Source organism: Balaenoptera physalus, assembly GCF_965194825.1.
Source record: "Balaenoptera physalus genome assembly, chromosome: 8".
NCBI classification, from domain to species: domain Eukaryota; kingdom Metazoa; phylum Chordata; class Mammalia; order Artiodactyla; family Balaenopteridae; genus Balaenoptera; species Balaenoptera physalus.
The window spans coordinates 47,344,726-47,359,083 of record NC_138887.1 but is presented as its reverse complement, the minus strand read 5'-3'; the positions used below and the strand labels follow the sequence as shown (position 1 = coordinate 47,359,083).

Genomic DNA, 14,358 nt, shown 5'->3' with positions numbered 1-14,358 from the left:
GATTTTTATAAGTCACATATGAATATTATAATATCCAGAACAACCATTACAAAACCTAAGCGAAAAGATATATTCAAAAACACTATAAATAAATCAAGATGGAATTCTAAAACTTGATCAAGTAACTCTCAGGAAGGCAAGAAAAGAGAAGCAGAGGAATGAGAAACAGAGGAAATATATAGAAAACAGATACTAAAATGGTAAACTTAACGGCTCACATATTAATTACCTTAAATGTAAATAGTTAAAATATACAAATCAAAAAAGAAATTGTCAGAGTTGATTTAAAAATCATGACCTACCAAGTATCTGCTGCCTACAAGAAACTTCAAATTCAACAACATAGGTAGAGGGAAGTAACAGGATGGAAAAAGATATACATGCAAACATTATTTTTTTTAGGGAATGGCTATATTAATATCTGATAATATAAACTTCAGAACAAAGAAAATTACTACAAAGAAGAGGAACATTACATAATGATAATAGGGATCATTCCACTAGGAAGACATAATGATTCTAAATATGTATGCACCAAGTAACAAAGACTCAAAATAAATGAAGCAAAAACTGAGAACATTGAAGGGAGAAATAGAAAAACCACAATTATTTTATTATCCTTGCTCAGCATTGATAGAATTACTAGACAAAAAATCAGCTAGACTATAGAAGATCTGACCAACACAGTCAACCAATAGGATCTAATTGGCATTCATGAAACATTGTACCCAACAACAGTAGGATACACATTAAACATTCACCAATATAAATCATATCCTGGGCTGTAAAACAAACCTCAACAAATTGAAAAGAATTGAAACCATCAGGTGTTTTCTGTGACTACAGTGGTATCCCAGTAGAAACAAATAACAACACTGAGAAAGTCTCTAAATATTTGGTAATTAAACAATACATTTTAAAATAATCCATGGATTGTAAAAGAAGTTTCAAAGAAAAAACGTATAACTGAATGAAAACAAAACCATAAAATACCAAAATATTTGGATGCAGCTAAAGAAGTGTTGAGAGAAATTTATAGCATCAAATATCTACATTGGAAATGAGCAAGGATCTAAAATCAATAGTATAAGTTCCTACCTCAAGAAACTAGAAAAAAGAAGAGCAAAATAAAACAAAAGCAAGCAGAATAAGGAAACAATAAAGGTATGAGCAGAAATCACTGAACTTGAAAATAGGAAAGTAATAGAGAAAATCAAGGAAACAGTTCGTTCTTCAAATAAAAAAATCAATAAAATTAGCAAGACTGACAAAAAGAAGACACAAATCACAATATCAAGACTGAAATACAGAATATTACTATAAATCCCACAGATATTAAAAAGGTAAAGGAAATATTACAAAAAACTTTATACTCATAAATTCGAAAACTTAGAGATCAACTCCTTGATAACTACAAACTACCAAAATTCAACTAAGATGAAATAGACAATCTGCATAGCCCTATAATCATTAAAGAAATTTATTTTGTAACTTCAGCGCTCCTGAGAAAGAATTCTCCAGGCATGGATGATTTTACTGGAAAGATTTACCAGACATTTAAAGAAGAATTAACACCAATTTTATACAATCTCCCCCAGAAGAAAGAAGACTTTTTCTTCTTTCCCCCAAAAGCAGGAATGCTTCCCAGCTCATTTTATGAAACCAGTATTAACCTGATACCAAAACCAGACAAAGTCAATACAAAAAAAAAAAAAAAAAAAAAAATGGCAGATCAGTATCTTTCATGGACTAAGAATAAAAATTCTTCAATAACATATTAGCAAACCAGATTTGGCAATGTATAGAAAGAATAATGTACCATGACCAGGTGGAATTTGTTTCAGCTATGCAAGGCTGCTTCAACATTTGAAAAATCAATCCATGTTATCTACCATATCAATAAGCTAAAGAAGAAAACCTGTGTGATCATATCAGTTGACGGAGAAAAAACATTTGACAGTATCTAACACACATTGATGATGAAAACAAAAAACTCTCAGGAAGTGAAGAATAGAAAGATACTACCTCAACTTGATGAAGATCATCTGTAAAAACTCTACAGCTAATATCATGCTTAATAGTGAAAGATTTAATGTTTTCCCCTTAAGATTGGAAATAAGGGGCTTCCCTGGTGGCGCAGTGGTTGAGAATCCGCCTGCCAATGCAGAGGACATGGGTTCAAGCCCTGGTCTGGGAAGATCCCACATGCCGCGGAGCAGCTGGGCCTGTGAGCCACAATTACTGAGCCTGCGCGTCTGGAACCTGTGCTCCGCAACAAGAGAGGCCGCGATAGTGAGAGGCCCACGCACCGTGATGAAGAGTGGCCCCCACTTGCCACAACTAGAGAAAGCCCTTGCACAGAAACGAAGACCCAACACAGTCATAAATAAATAAATAAACAACCCCTCTCTTCAGTTTAAAAAAAAAATTGGAAATCAGGATGATAAGGAAGGCCATGCTCACCACTGTTTCAGCAAAGTACTGGAACTTCTAGCCACTGCAATAAGGCAAGAAAAAGAAATAAAAGGCCTATAGATGAGAAAGGAAGAAATAAAACTATAGATAATGTAATTTTCTAAGTTGAAAATCTCAAGGAATCTACAAACAATTTCCTAGGACTAATAACTGAGTTTGGAAAGGTCAGAGGATACCAGATCAATTGCATTTCTACATACTAACAATGAACATGCATAAAGCAATATTTAAATGTTAAATTAAAACTAATACCATTTAGAGTCACTCCAAGTAAAATGAAATGCTTAAGTGTACATTTCACAAAACATATATAGGATCTGTATGCTGAAAATTATTAAATGTGATGAAAGAAATCAAGGCTAAATAAATGGAGAGACATAGTGTGTTCATGGATTAGAAGACTGAACACAGTAAAATGCTGATTTCTTTTTTCAAACTGATCTGTAGGTTTAAGGCATTTCCTATAAAAAATTCCAGAAAGGTTTTTTTGTGGATATAGGTAAGCAAGTTTATTTTAAAATTTATATGGAAAGATACGGGCTCTAGAATAGCTAAAACAATTTTGACAAAGAAGATTAAAGTGAGAGGAATATGTCTAGCTGATACTAAAACTTACTATATAGCTATAGTATATTGGTGGAGGGATAGACACATAGGTCAATGAAACAATAGAGAACCCAGAAATATACTTAGACAAATATGCCCAGCTGATGTTTGATGAAGGTACGAAAGCAATTCAATGGCAGAAGAAAGGTCTTTTCAGAAAATAGTGCTGGAACAATTGGACATCCAGAGGTCAAAGAAAAAAGACCAAAACTTCATCCTAAACTTCACACTCTACACAAAAATTAACTAAAAATGGATTGTGGACTTATATGTAAAATGTAAAGCTATAAAACTTTTAGAAAGAAAATAGGAGAAAATCTTCGGGATCTAGGTCTAGGCAAAGAGTTCTTAGATTTGATACTAAAAGCTTGATCCTTAAAAAGAAATTATAAATTAGACTTCGTCAAAATTTATAGCTTTTGCTCTCTGAAAGCCATGTAAAGGGGATGAAAAGACAAGCTACACACTAGGAAAAAAATAATATGAAAATCATATATCTGACAAAGGACTAGTATCGACTATAATATAGATATAAAGAACGCTTAAAATTCGATAGTAAAAAAAAAAAAAAACAAACCCAAATAAACCAATTAGAGAATGGGCAAAGGACATGAACAGACATTTCATCAGAGAGGATATACACAAGGCAGGTAAGCACATGAAAGATAGTTTAGCATCATTAGCTGTCAGTGAAAAGCAAATTAAACTGCAATGAGATATCATTATACATCTACCAAAATGGCTAAACTAAAAAATAGTGAAACACCAAATGCTGCTGAGATGCAGCGAAACAGGATCACTCATAGATTGTTGGTGGGAATGTAAAATGGTACAGCAACCTGAAAAATAGTTTGCAGTTTCTTATAAAACTAAACATGCAATTACCATACAATCCAGCAAATTGTACTGGGCATTTATCTAAGTGAAAAGAAAATCATGTTCATGTAAAAATCTATAGTCAAATGTTTATAGCAGCTTTATTAGTAATAGCCCCAAACTGAAACAACCCCAGATATTCTTCAACAGGTTAAATGGTTAAACAGCTGTGGTGCATCCATACTGTGGGTACTATCCAGTGATAAAAGGAAGTATTGATACACACACACCAATCTGGATGAGTCTCCAGAGATTTGTACTTGGTGAAAAAAGCCAAAATCCCAAAAGGTCAAGTACCTTATGACTCCATTTATATAGTATTCTTGAAATGACGAAATTATAGATAGAGCAAATTAGCGGTTTTCAGGGCTTAGGGATGGTGGGGAGGGGAGAAGTGAGGAGTAGGGAAGGAAGTGGCTGTGACTACAAAAAGTAGCACCGAGGGATCCTTGTGATGGAATTGTTCGGTATCATGACTGTAGTCATACGAATCTACATAGGTGATAACATTGCTTGGAACTAAACACATACACACACACACACACACACACACACGAGTGCATGTAAAACTGGTAAATCTGAATAACGTTGATGGATTAATAAATGTTAAATTTCTGGCTGTGATATGGTTCTGAAGTTTTGAAGGTGTTATCATTTGGGGAACACTAGATGAAGGGGATATGGGCTCCGACTGTATTGTTTCTTATGACTGCTTTTATGTCTACAATTATCTCAAAATAACAAGTTTAAAAAAATAAACCATGTATAAATTATCTCAAACAAAATAAAACAAAAACCTACATTGAGAATTGGAAAAAAAGGGACGAAGATGAAGGTCAAAACATCTGTAGTGGTCAAAACTGTTGCTTCTGAATATATTAATTTGAACAATATAAAGTGGCCTATATTAGATTTTAACTTAACAGGAATAACAATTTCATGTGTCTCGCACTAATACAATTAGGCCTTGTTAAGAAATTAACAGCCTTTGGAATAAGGGATAAGTTAGTGATATTTTATATAGTTTATGTGGGTAATTGTGAAGTGTCACCATTCTATTATTTTATACTAGAGGAACAGCAAGTTGGCTTTCCATATCCCTCAGAATATTTTGGAGGTTTTTTTCTTTCAACAGGCATGGTATCTTAAAAAACAAAGAACAAAACAAAACACTTAATGAAGATTCTACCATAGTCTTGCCTAATCATATGCTTATAGTTATGGAAGGTCGTAGAGAAGCCAGATATATTGAATCAATTGGAATGGTACTTTGATACTTTAACAATAAATTAAAATAGCATGTTTTGAAACTCCTAATTCAAAAATATTTTTAGTCATCTTCCTGTTGTCAGCTGCCTCTGGTGTGGTTGATAGTTCTGGGGTGAGCTTTCAAAGGAGCAGAGAAAAATAGCCAAAGCATATTGTATGCACCTCGTGCATTATGCAGACCTGTTTGTTCAGGAATGACAATGACCTCCCTGACTCAGCCCCAGCGCTGTGAGTGATTCTGGCAAGTGTTCTGGGGCAGCCCTAGGCAGGTCACTTTGAGAGGTCAGGAAGGTCTAGTGCATCAGTGGGTTGTTGTTTTGGGTCCCAAAGAAGAAGGTACATACAGCACAACATCTGCACATAGAATCTAGTTAATAAATGTTCATTTGCCTTCACCCACCCATTCCTGCATCTATCATAGCTCCTTTTACTTTCACACACAGCAAAGGAAGAGATGCACGATTAAAATCAAAATAACTTTGAGCTTTTTATGACATGAAGGAATAGACTGTTATTACGTACACAAACGAGTCCACAAATGCTGTAAATTATTTACTGAAAGAGTGTAATACTGTTTACTCAGAATTTTATTTGAATTGCTTGTGTGTAATACTTAGTGAGGTGGTTGACTAGTCAGGTATTCCAGGTTAAAATATTAACCTTAGTCCTTTGCCCATGCCAGTTGATCCAATTTTTATCACAGGGCCCTCTGGGATCCCAGAGGGGTCCACATGTCAGTGGCTGGTTTTAGAGAGATTCACTCCAGTGGCTGTTAATTCATGCTTTGAAGCCTTGAATCCTGGATATTTCACATATTAGGAAATGACTTGACCTCTTCATCCCTCCATTTCCTCATGTATAGAATGGGGAAAATAATACCTACTTCACTGTGCAAATGAGAAGAATCAGTGAGATCCTGTGTATGTAAAGGACCCAGTACTGTTCCTTCCACAGAACAAATGCTCAGGGAACAAACAGAAGGATCAAAGCGCGTCCATAGAACAGAGACCTTCCTGGTGGCTTAATGTATTGCTCAGAAACATCGGCAAAGAGAACTCTGCTTCCCCGGCATGTGAAAGCTTCCTGAAGTCCTGTCACTACTCAGTACTTGGTCCCCTGCGTTCTTCTGGCCTCCTCCCTTGATATTTCTGAGCTAGAGTACAATTAGCAATTGCTGTGTTGAGTACACACCCTATTTCCTTGATGTACTGCCCCTTTTGCTATATTGGTTTATAGTAAACACCTCCTTCTGAGATTTAAAGTCCCAGATTTATTTATTTATATGAGGATCCATGGGATATAGTGAGAAAATAAAAATTTTAATTTGTTGTATACCATCTCAGTCCAAAAAGAATTTGAAGTGCCTTATAATATGTATACTAAAAAGTAGGACATGATGACCAAAGATGAGTAAAAGATTTATATACAGTAACATACAAGCAGCAGTTGTGTATATATTTATTTTTTCTTTACAAAAGATACAATTGTTAAATTTTAAATTATCTGCAATTGTGTTTTTAACAGATACTATCTTCATTTACTGATAAGGAACTCTTGGCATATGCAAAAGCTGGAGCAGTAGCTGAGGAGGTCTTAGCAGCAATTAGAACTGTGATTGCATTTGGAGGACAAAAGAAAGAACTTGAAAGGTGTGAGTCTCTTTTTTTAAGTTGGTAGAGATGTTAAATTCTGTCATCTTATATGCCCTTCCGGTTGACGGTGATGACTGTAAGAGTACTCTCTGATATATATGGTTCCTTAAGTAGCTTCATGGATATATTACAGCATAGTTAATATTCTGGAAAAGTTGTAATTCTAATTGTACTCTTCTTGTATCTGCTTATTCAAAGCATTTTCTAGAGTCTTCTAGGTCGTTAGTGACATAAAATAATTCCTTAAGGCTGAAACATAATAATTCTTGATTCTCTAAGAATGAATGAGTATTTTGTGTTAGATCTATGGGGTCATTAAGCCAGAATAATGGTTACCTCTGGGGGGGATGAGGAGTTGGTAATAAGAGAGGGACACAGGGCCGGGGGCATCTGTGGGTCTGACGGTTTGCTCAGTTGTGCATAATGACCTCAGTTGTGCTTATGTGAGTGTTCGCTGTATATTCTTTAAACTGTACATATGTGTTTGGAGTACACTTTGTTCATATGATAATTTCATACCCACAGATGTATCCTCTGAGAATAAATTGTGATGGCTATGTACCTACCATAGTTGAAAGGAAAGTAGTATCTGTACTCTATCTCAATTTTTGCTAAGGTTTTTGCTTTTGCCTTAAAATATGCCTGACTAATAAAATGTGAAGTCTTGCTTAATTACCTGGCAAACATCCAATCAAATGAAACCCCTCTTCTCTTGGTGGTGGAGGCAACAGGTACAGACAACCACAAATGAACAAAATATCTAACATACCAGTTGAGGTAGATACTATTTGGGGAAATAAAATACTCTATGAGAGTCATGGGGGGGGTCTTTACTATTTAGAGAGATTATTTAGCAAAATCCTTTCTGAATAGTTAATGTTTGAATAGACACAGAATGAAGTTTTTTTTTTTTTAATAAATTTGTTTGATTTTTATTTATTTTTGGCTGCTTTGGGTGTTTGTTGCTGTACACAGGCTTTCTCTAGTTGCAGTGAGCGGGGGCTACTCTTCCTTGCAGTCTGCGGGCTTTTCACTGCGGTGGCTTCTCTTGTTGCGGAGCACGGACTCTAGGCGCGCAGGCTTCGGTAGTTGTGGCTTGCGGGCTCTAGAGCGCAGGCTCAGTAGTTGTGGCGCACGGACTTAGTTGTTCCGCGGCATGTGGGATCTTCCTGGACCAGGGCTCAAACCCGTGTGCCCTGCATTGGCAGGTGGATTCTTAACCACTGCACCACCAGGGAAGCCCCAGAATGAGGTTTTTTTTTTTTTTTTTTTTTTTTATGATGTTGTACATCTGTTTCATAACTTTTTTTTTTTAAACATCTTTATTGAAGTATCATTGCTTTACAATGGTGTGTTAGTTTCTGCTTTATAACAAAGTGAATCAGTTATACATATACATATGTTCCCATATCTCTTCCCTCTTGCATCTCCCTCCCTCCCACCCTCCCCAGAATGAGGTTTTAAACTTGGGATTTGTTTCCAGTTTTCCTCAGTGGAAAGGTGGACCAGGAAAAGAATGCATCCACCAGCACAGGGAGACAAACAAAGCCTATCTGCTTCTGCCTAGTTTTTGAGCTGGGGGAAAGCATCTCTCCATAGAAATCAAAGTCTCAGGCTCACCTTCAGGTGCTGCTAGAGTCTGAATTTCTAATACTCTGTGGACTAGGGAGCTATCTCTTCCTAAAACTGAGGATTTCGCATTAAAAATGAATCCAAGTCCAGTGCTACCGCTAGGGTGTTTGGTAGAAGACATTTTTAAATTGCTGAAAATTAATGAACCAAACAGCCACATAAAGGACTTGGAAAAAGAACAACAGAGAACAGGAAGTACAAGAAGGAAATAATAAAGATAAGAGCATAAAAATAATTTAATAGAAAAAAAGATAAAAAAGCAGAGTTGACAAAAATCCATAAACTAATTCTTTGAAAACACAGATAAACAATGAAGTAGTATTTTGCAAGTTTTTTAAAATAAATTTATTTTATTTATTTATTTTTGGCTGTGTTGGGTCTTCGTTGCTGCGCGTGGGCTTTCTCTAGTTGCGGCGAGTGGGGACTACTCTTCATTGCAGTGTGAGGGCTTCTCATTGCGATGACTTCTCTTGTTGTGGAACACAGGCTCTAAGCACGCGGGCTTCGGTAATTGTGGCACGCAGGCTCAGTAGTTGTGGCTCGTGGGCTTTAGAATGCTGGCTCAGTAGTTGTGGCGCATGGGCTTAGTTGCTCTGCAGCACGTGGGATCTTCTGGGACCAGGGCTCGAACCCGTGTCTCCTGCATTGGCAGGCAGATTCTTAACCACTGTGCCACCAGGGAAGCCCTTTGCAAGTTTAATGAGGAACAAAATAAGAATGAATAAGGAAAAAATTGCTACAGATTTTTTAAAATCTATTTTAAAAATTACAGTTTTATACCAATAAATTGTAAAATCCTGATGAAATAGACAATATCCCAGAAAAATGTAGGTTAAAATTCTCTTAAGAAGAAAACTTGAGTTGAACTATAATCATTAAAGGAATCGAATCCAGTTTAAAATCTCCATCCCTTGCCTTTACGTATACGTACACACCAAGTAGAAATGACCAGGTCCAGATAATTTTACAGACAAGATTTTAACAAAACTTCAAGCAAGAGATAACCCCATCTTACACAGATTGTTTGTGAGAATGAAAAATATGTATAGAAAGTTGTGAGTTCATTTTAGGAGGCTAGTATAACTTTGACACCATACCAGACAGCAGGTATATGAGAAAGGAAAATTGTAAGATAGTTTCACCTAAAACATAGATGCAGAAAATCTAGATAAATTATTAGCTAAATGAATCAATGTGAAAAATATCATCAGATTTAAAAAAAATCCTGAACCTGGTGGCTTGATCCCATAAATGCAAAGATGATTTAACCTTAGGAAATCTATTAATATAATTAACCACACGAGCAGATTGAAAGAAACATTTTGTTTTGATGGATGAGGAAAAAGCATTAATTGCATATGATTCTTGACAAAAACTTTCTTAATCTGATAAGCCAGATACCCACAGGAAACTTTGTATTAAATGGTAAAATGTTAAAAGCATTCCTTTAAAATAATGAATGAAACAAGTATGTCCGCTAGCATCATTTCTATTCAGGGTTGTACTGGTATTACATAATAAAATGAAGGAAAAAATAAGAGTAAGAATAATAAATAAAAATAAAATGAAAAGCTCTAAGGGTTGGAAAACAAAAAGCAAAACTCATTATGTACAAATGATATGATTGTCTACATAGGAATTCCAGTAACAGTATAGTAAGATCTGCAGACCAACAATGTATGGTAAGGTCTCCGGGTACCTGATGACAATTCAGAAAAAAAAAGTGGCATTCCTGTGAACAATTAGAGAATATGTAGTATTTCATCAATTCTAAGATGCACATTTTTCTCTCACAATTCATCATCTCTGAAATTCAGATAAATCCTACAGTCAGAGCCATCTTAACAGTTGCTATGGGACTGGATTGAGAAGTCAAGTTCTGCGGGAAGGATTTGTGTTTGCTTCTGCCATTCACTGGGGGCACTATTAACCTCAAACCACTTTTGGGTCCCAGCTGTATATGGAGTGCCCTATTAAACTCCTTTTTTTTTTGTTTGTTTACTTCTCAATGTGTGAGATTTCTTTTTTTTTTTAAAACATCTTTATTGGAGTATAATTGCTTTACAATGTTGTGTTAGTTTCTGCTGTATAACAAAGTGAATCAGCTATATGCATATGTATATCCTCATGTCACCTCCCTCTTGCATCTCCCTCCCACCCTCCTTATCCCACCCCTCCAGGTGGTTGCAAAGCACTGAGCTGATCTCCCTGTGTCATGTACCTGCTTCCCACTAGCTATCTATTTTACATTTGGTAGTGTATATCTGTCAGTGCTACTCTTTCACGTCGTCCCAGCTTACCCTTCCCCCTCCCCGTGTCCTCAAGTCCATTCTCTATGTCTGCGTCTTTATTCCGGTCCTGCCCCTAGGTTCATCAGAACCATTTTTTTTTCTTTAGATTCCATATATATGTGTTAGCCTACAGTATTTGTTTTTCTCTTTCTGACTTACTTCACTCTGTATGACAGACTCTAGGTCCATCCACCTCACTACAAATAACTCAATTTCATTTCTTTTTATGGCTGAGTAATATTCCATTGTATATATGTGCCACATCTTCTTTATCCATTCATCTGTTGATGGACACTTCGGTTGCTTCCATGTCCTGGCTATTGTAAATAGAGCTGCAGTGAACATTGTGGTATATTACTCTTTTTGAATTACGGTTTTCTCAGGGTGTATGCCCAGTAGTGGGATTGCTGGGTCCTATGGTAGTTCTATTTGTAGTTTTTTAAGGAACCTCCATACTGTTCTCCATAGTGGCTGTATCAATTTACATTCCCACCAACAGTGCAAGAGGGTTCCCTTTTCTCCACACCCTCTCCAGCATTTATTGTTTGTGGATTTTTTTGATGATGCCCATTCTAATTGGTGTGAGGTGATACCTCATTGTAGTTTTGATTTGCATTTCTCTTATGATTAGTGATGTTGAGCATCCTTTCATGTGTTTGTTTGCTCTCTGTATATCTTCTTTGGAGAAATGTCTATTTAGGTCTTCTGCCCATTTTTGGATTGGGTTTTTTTTTGTGATATTGAGCTGCATGAGCTGCTTGTAAATTTTGGAGATTAATCCTTTGTCAGTTGCTTCGTTTGCAAATATTTTCTCCCATTCTGAGGGTTGTCTTTTCATCTTGTTTATGGTTTCCTTTGCTGTGAAAAAGCTTTTAAGTTTCATTAGGTCCCATTTGTTTCTTTTTTTATTTCCATTTCTCTAGGAGGTGGGTCAAAAAGGATCTTGCTGTGATTTATGTCATAGAGGGTTCTGCCTATGTTTTCCTCTAAGAGTTTGATAGTGTCTGGCCTTACATTTAGGTCTTTAATCCATTTTGAGTTTATTTTTGTGTATGGTGTTAGGGAGTGTTCTAATTTCATTCTTTTGCATGTAGCTGTCCAGTTTTCCCAGCACCACTCATTGAAGAAGCTGTCTTTTCTCCATTGTATATTCTTGCCTCCTTTATCAAAGATAAGGTGACCATATGTGCATGGGTTTATCTCTGGGCTTTCTATCCTGTTCCATTGATCTATATTTCTGTTTTTGTGCCAGTACCAGACTCTCTTGACTACTGTAGCTTTGTAGTGTAGTCTGAAATCAGGGAGCCTGATTCCTCCAGCTCCGTTTTTCTTTCTCAAATTGTTTTGGCTATTCAGTCTTTTGTGTTTCCATATAAGTTGTGCAATTTTTTGTTCTAGTTCTGTGAAAAATACCCTTGGTAGTTTGATAGGGATTGCATTGAATCTGTAGATTGCTTTGGGTAGTATAGTCATTTTCACAATGTTGATTTTTCCAATCCAGGAACATGGTATATCTCTCCATCTGTTTGTATCATCTTTAATTTCTTTCATCAGTGTCTTACAGTTTTCTGCATACAGTTCTTTGGTCTCCTTAGGTAGGTTTATTCCTAGGTATTTTTTTCTTTTTGTTGCAATGGTAAATGGGAGTGTTTCCTTAATTTCTCTTTCAGATTTTTCATCATTAGTGTATAGGAATGCAAGAGACTTCTGTGCATTAATTTTGTATCCTACTACTCTACCAAATTCATTGATTAGCTCTAGTAGTTTTCTGGTAACATCTTTAGGATTCTCTATGTGTAGTATCATGTCATCGGCAAACAGTGATAGTTTTACTTCTTCTTTTCCAATTTGTATTCATTTTATTTCTTTTTCTTCTCTGATTGCTGTGGCTAGGACTTCCAAAACAATGTTGAATAATAGTGGTGAGAGTGGGCAACCTTGTCTTGTTCCTGATCTTAGAGGAAATGGTTTCAGTTTTTCACCATTGAGAATGATGTTGGCTGTGGGTTTGTCGTGTATATGGCCGTTATTATGTTGAGGTAAGTTCCCTCTATGCCTACTTTCTGGAGAGTTTTTATCATAAATGGGTGTTGAATTTTGTCAAAAGCTTTTTCTGCATCTATTGAGATGATCATATGGTTTTTCTCCTTCAATTTGTTAATATGGTGTATCACATTGATTGATTTGCATATATTGAAGAATCCTTGCATTCCTGGGATAAACCCCAGTTGATCATGGTGTATGATCCTTAATGTGCTGTTGGATTCTGTTTGCTAGTATTTTGTTGAGGATTTTGGCATCTGTGTTCAGCAATGATATTGGCCTGTAGTTTTCTCTTTTTGTGACATGTTTGTCTGGTTTTGGTATCAGGGTGATGGTGGTCTCGTAGAATGAGTTTGGGAGTGTTTCTCCGTTTGCTATATTTTGGAAGAGTTTGAGAAAGATAGGTGTTAGCTCTTCTCTAAATGTTTGATAGAATTCACCTGTGAAGCCATTTGGTCTTGGGCTTTTGTTTGTTGGAAGATTTTTAATCACAGTCTCAATTTCAGTGCTTGTGATTGGTCTGTTTATATTTTCTATTTCTTCCTGGTTCAGTCTCAGAAGGTTGTGCTTTTCTAAGAATTTGTCCATTTCTTCCAGGTTGTGCATTTTATTGGCATATAATTGCTTGTAGTAATCTCTCAGAATCCTTCGATTTCTGCAGTGTCAGTTGTTACTTCTCCTTTTTCATTTCTAATTCTATAGACTTGAGTCTTCTCCCTTTTTTTCTTGATGAGTCTGGCTAATGGTTTATCAATTTTGTTTATCTTCTCAAAGAACCAGTTTTTAGTTTTATTGATCTTTGCTATTGTTTCCTTCATTTCTTTTTCATTTATTTCTGCTCTGATCTTTATGATTTCTTTCCTTCTGCTAACTTTGGGGGTTTTTTGTTCTTCTTTCTCTAATTGATTTAGGTGTAAGGTTAGGTTGTTTATTTGAGATTTTTCTTGTTTCTTGAGGTAGGATTGTATTGCTGTAAACTTCCCTCTTAGAACTGCTTTTGCTGCATCTCATAGATTTTGGGTTGTCATGTTTTCATTGTCATTTGTTTCTAGGTATTTTTTAATTTCCTCTTTCATTTCTTCAGTGATCTCTTGGTTATTTAGTAGCGTACTGTTTAGCCTCACGTGTTTGTATTTTTTACAGTTTTTTTCCCACAATTGATATCTAGTCTCTTAGCGTTGTGGTCGGAAAAGATACTTGATACGATTTCAATTTTCTTAATTTACCAAGGCTTGATTTGTGACCCAAGATATGGTCTATCCTGGAGAATGTTCCATGAGCACTTGGAAGAAAGTATATTCTGTTGTTTTTGAATGGAATGTCCTGTAAATATCAGTTAAGTCCATCTTATTAATGTATCAGTTAAAGCTTGTATTTCCTTATATATTTTCATTTTGGTTGATCTGTCCATTGATGAAAGTGGGGTGTTGAAGTCACCTACTATGATTGTGTTACTGTCGATTTCCCCTTTTATGGCTGTTAGCATTTGCCTATGTATTGAGGTGCTCCTATGT

General features: G+C 35.9%; 1 protein-coding gene across 3 annotated transcripts in view; it reads left to right on the top strand.

The window, feature by feature from the left end:
* Positions 1–14,358, top strand: part of ABCB1 (ATP binding cassette subfamily B member 1) — a 102,380-nt gene that overhangs the window by 33,549 nt on the left and 54,473 nt on the right. For 2 of the 3 annotated variants that reach the window (XM_082472467.1, XM_082472468.1), the window contains one exon: positions 6,751–6,875. The exons of the other annotated variant lie outside the window; for it this stretch is intronic. In XM_082472467.1, the coding sequence (XP_082328593.1) occupies positions 6,751–6,875 (125 nt within the window). The remainder of the gene's footprint in view (positions 1–6,750; positions 6,876–14,358) is intronic. 3 annotated transcript variants of the gene reach the window in all.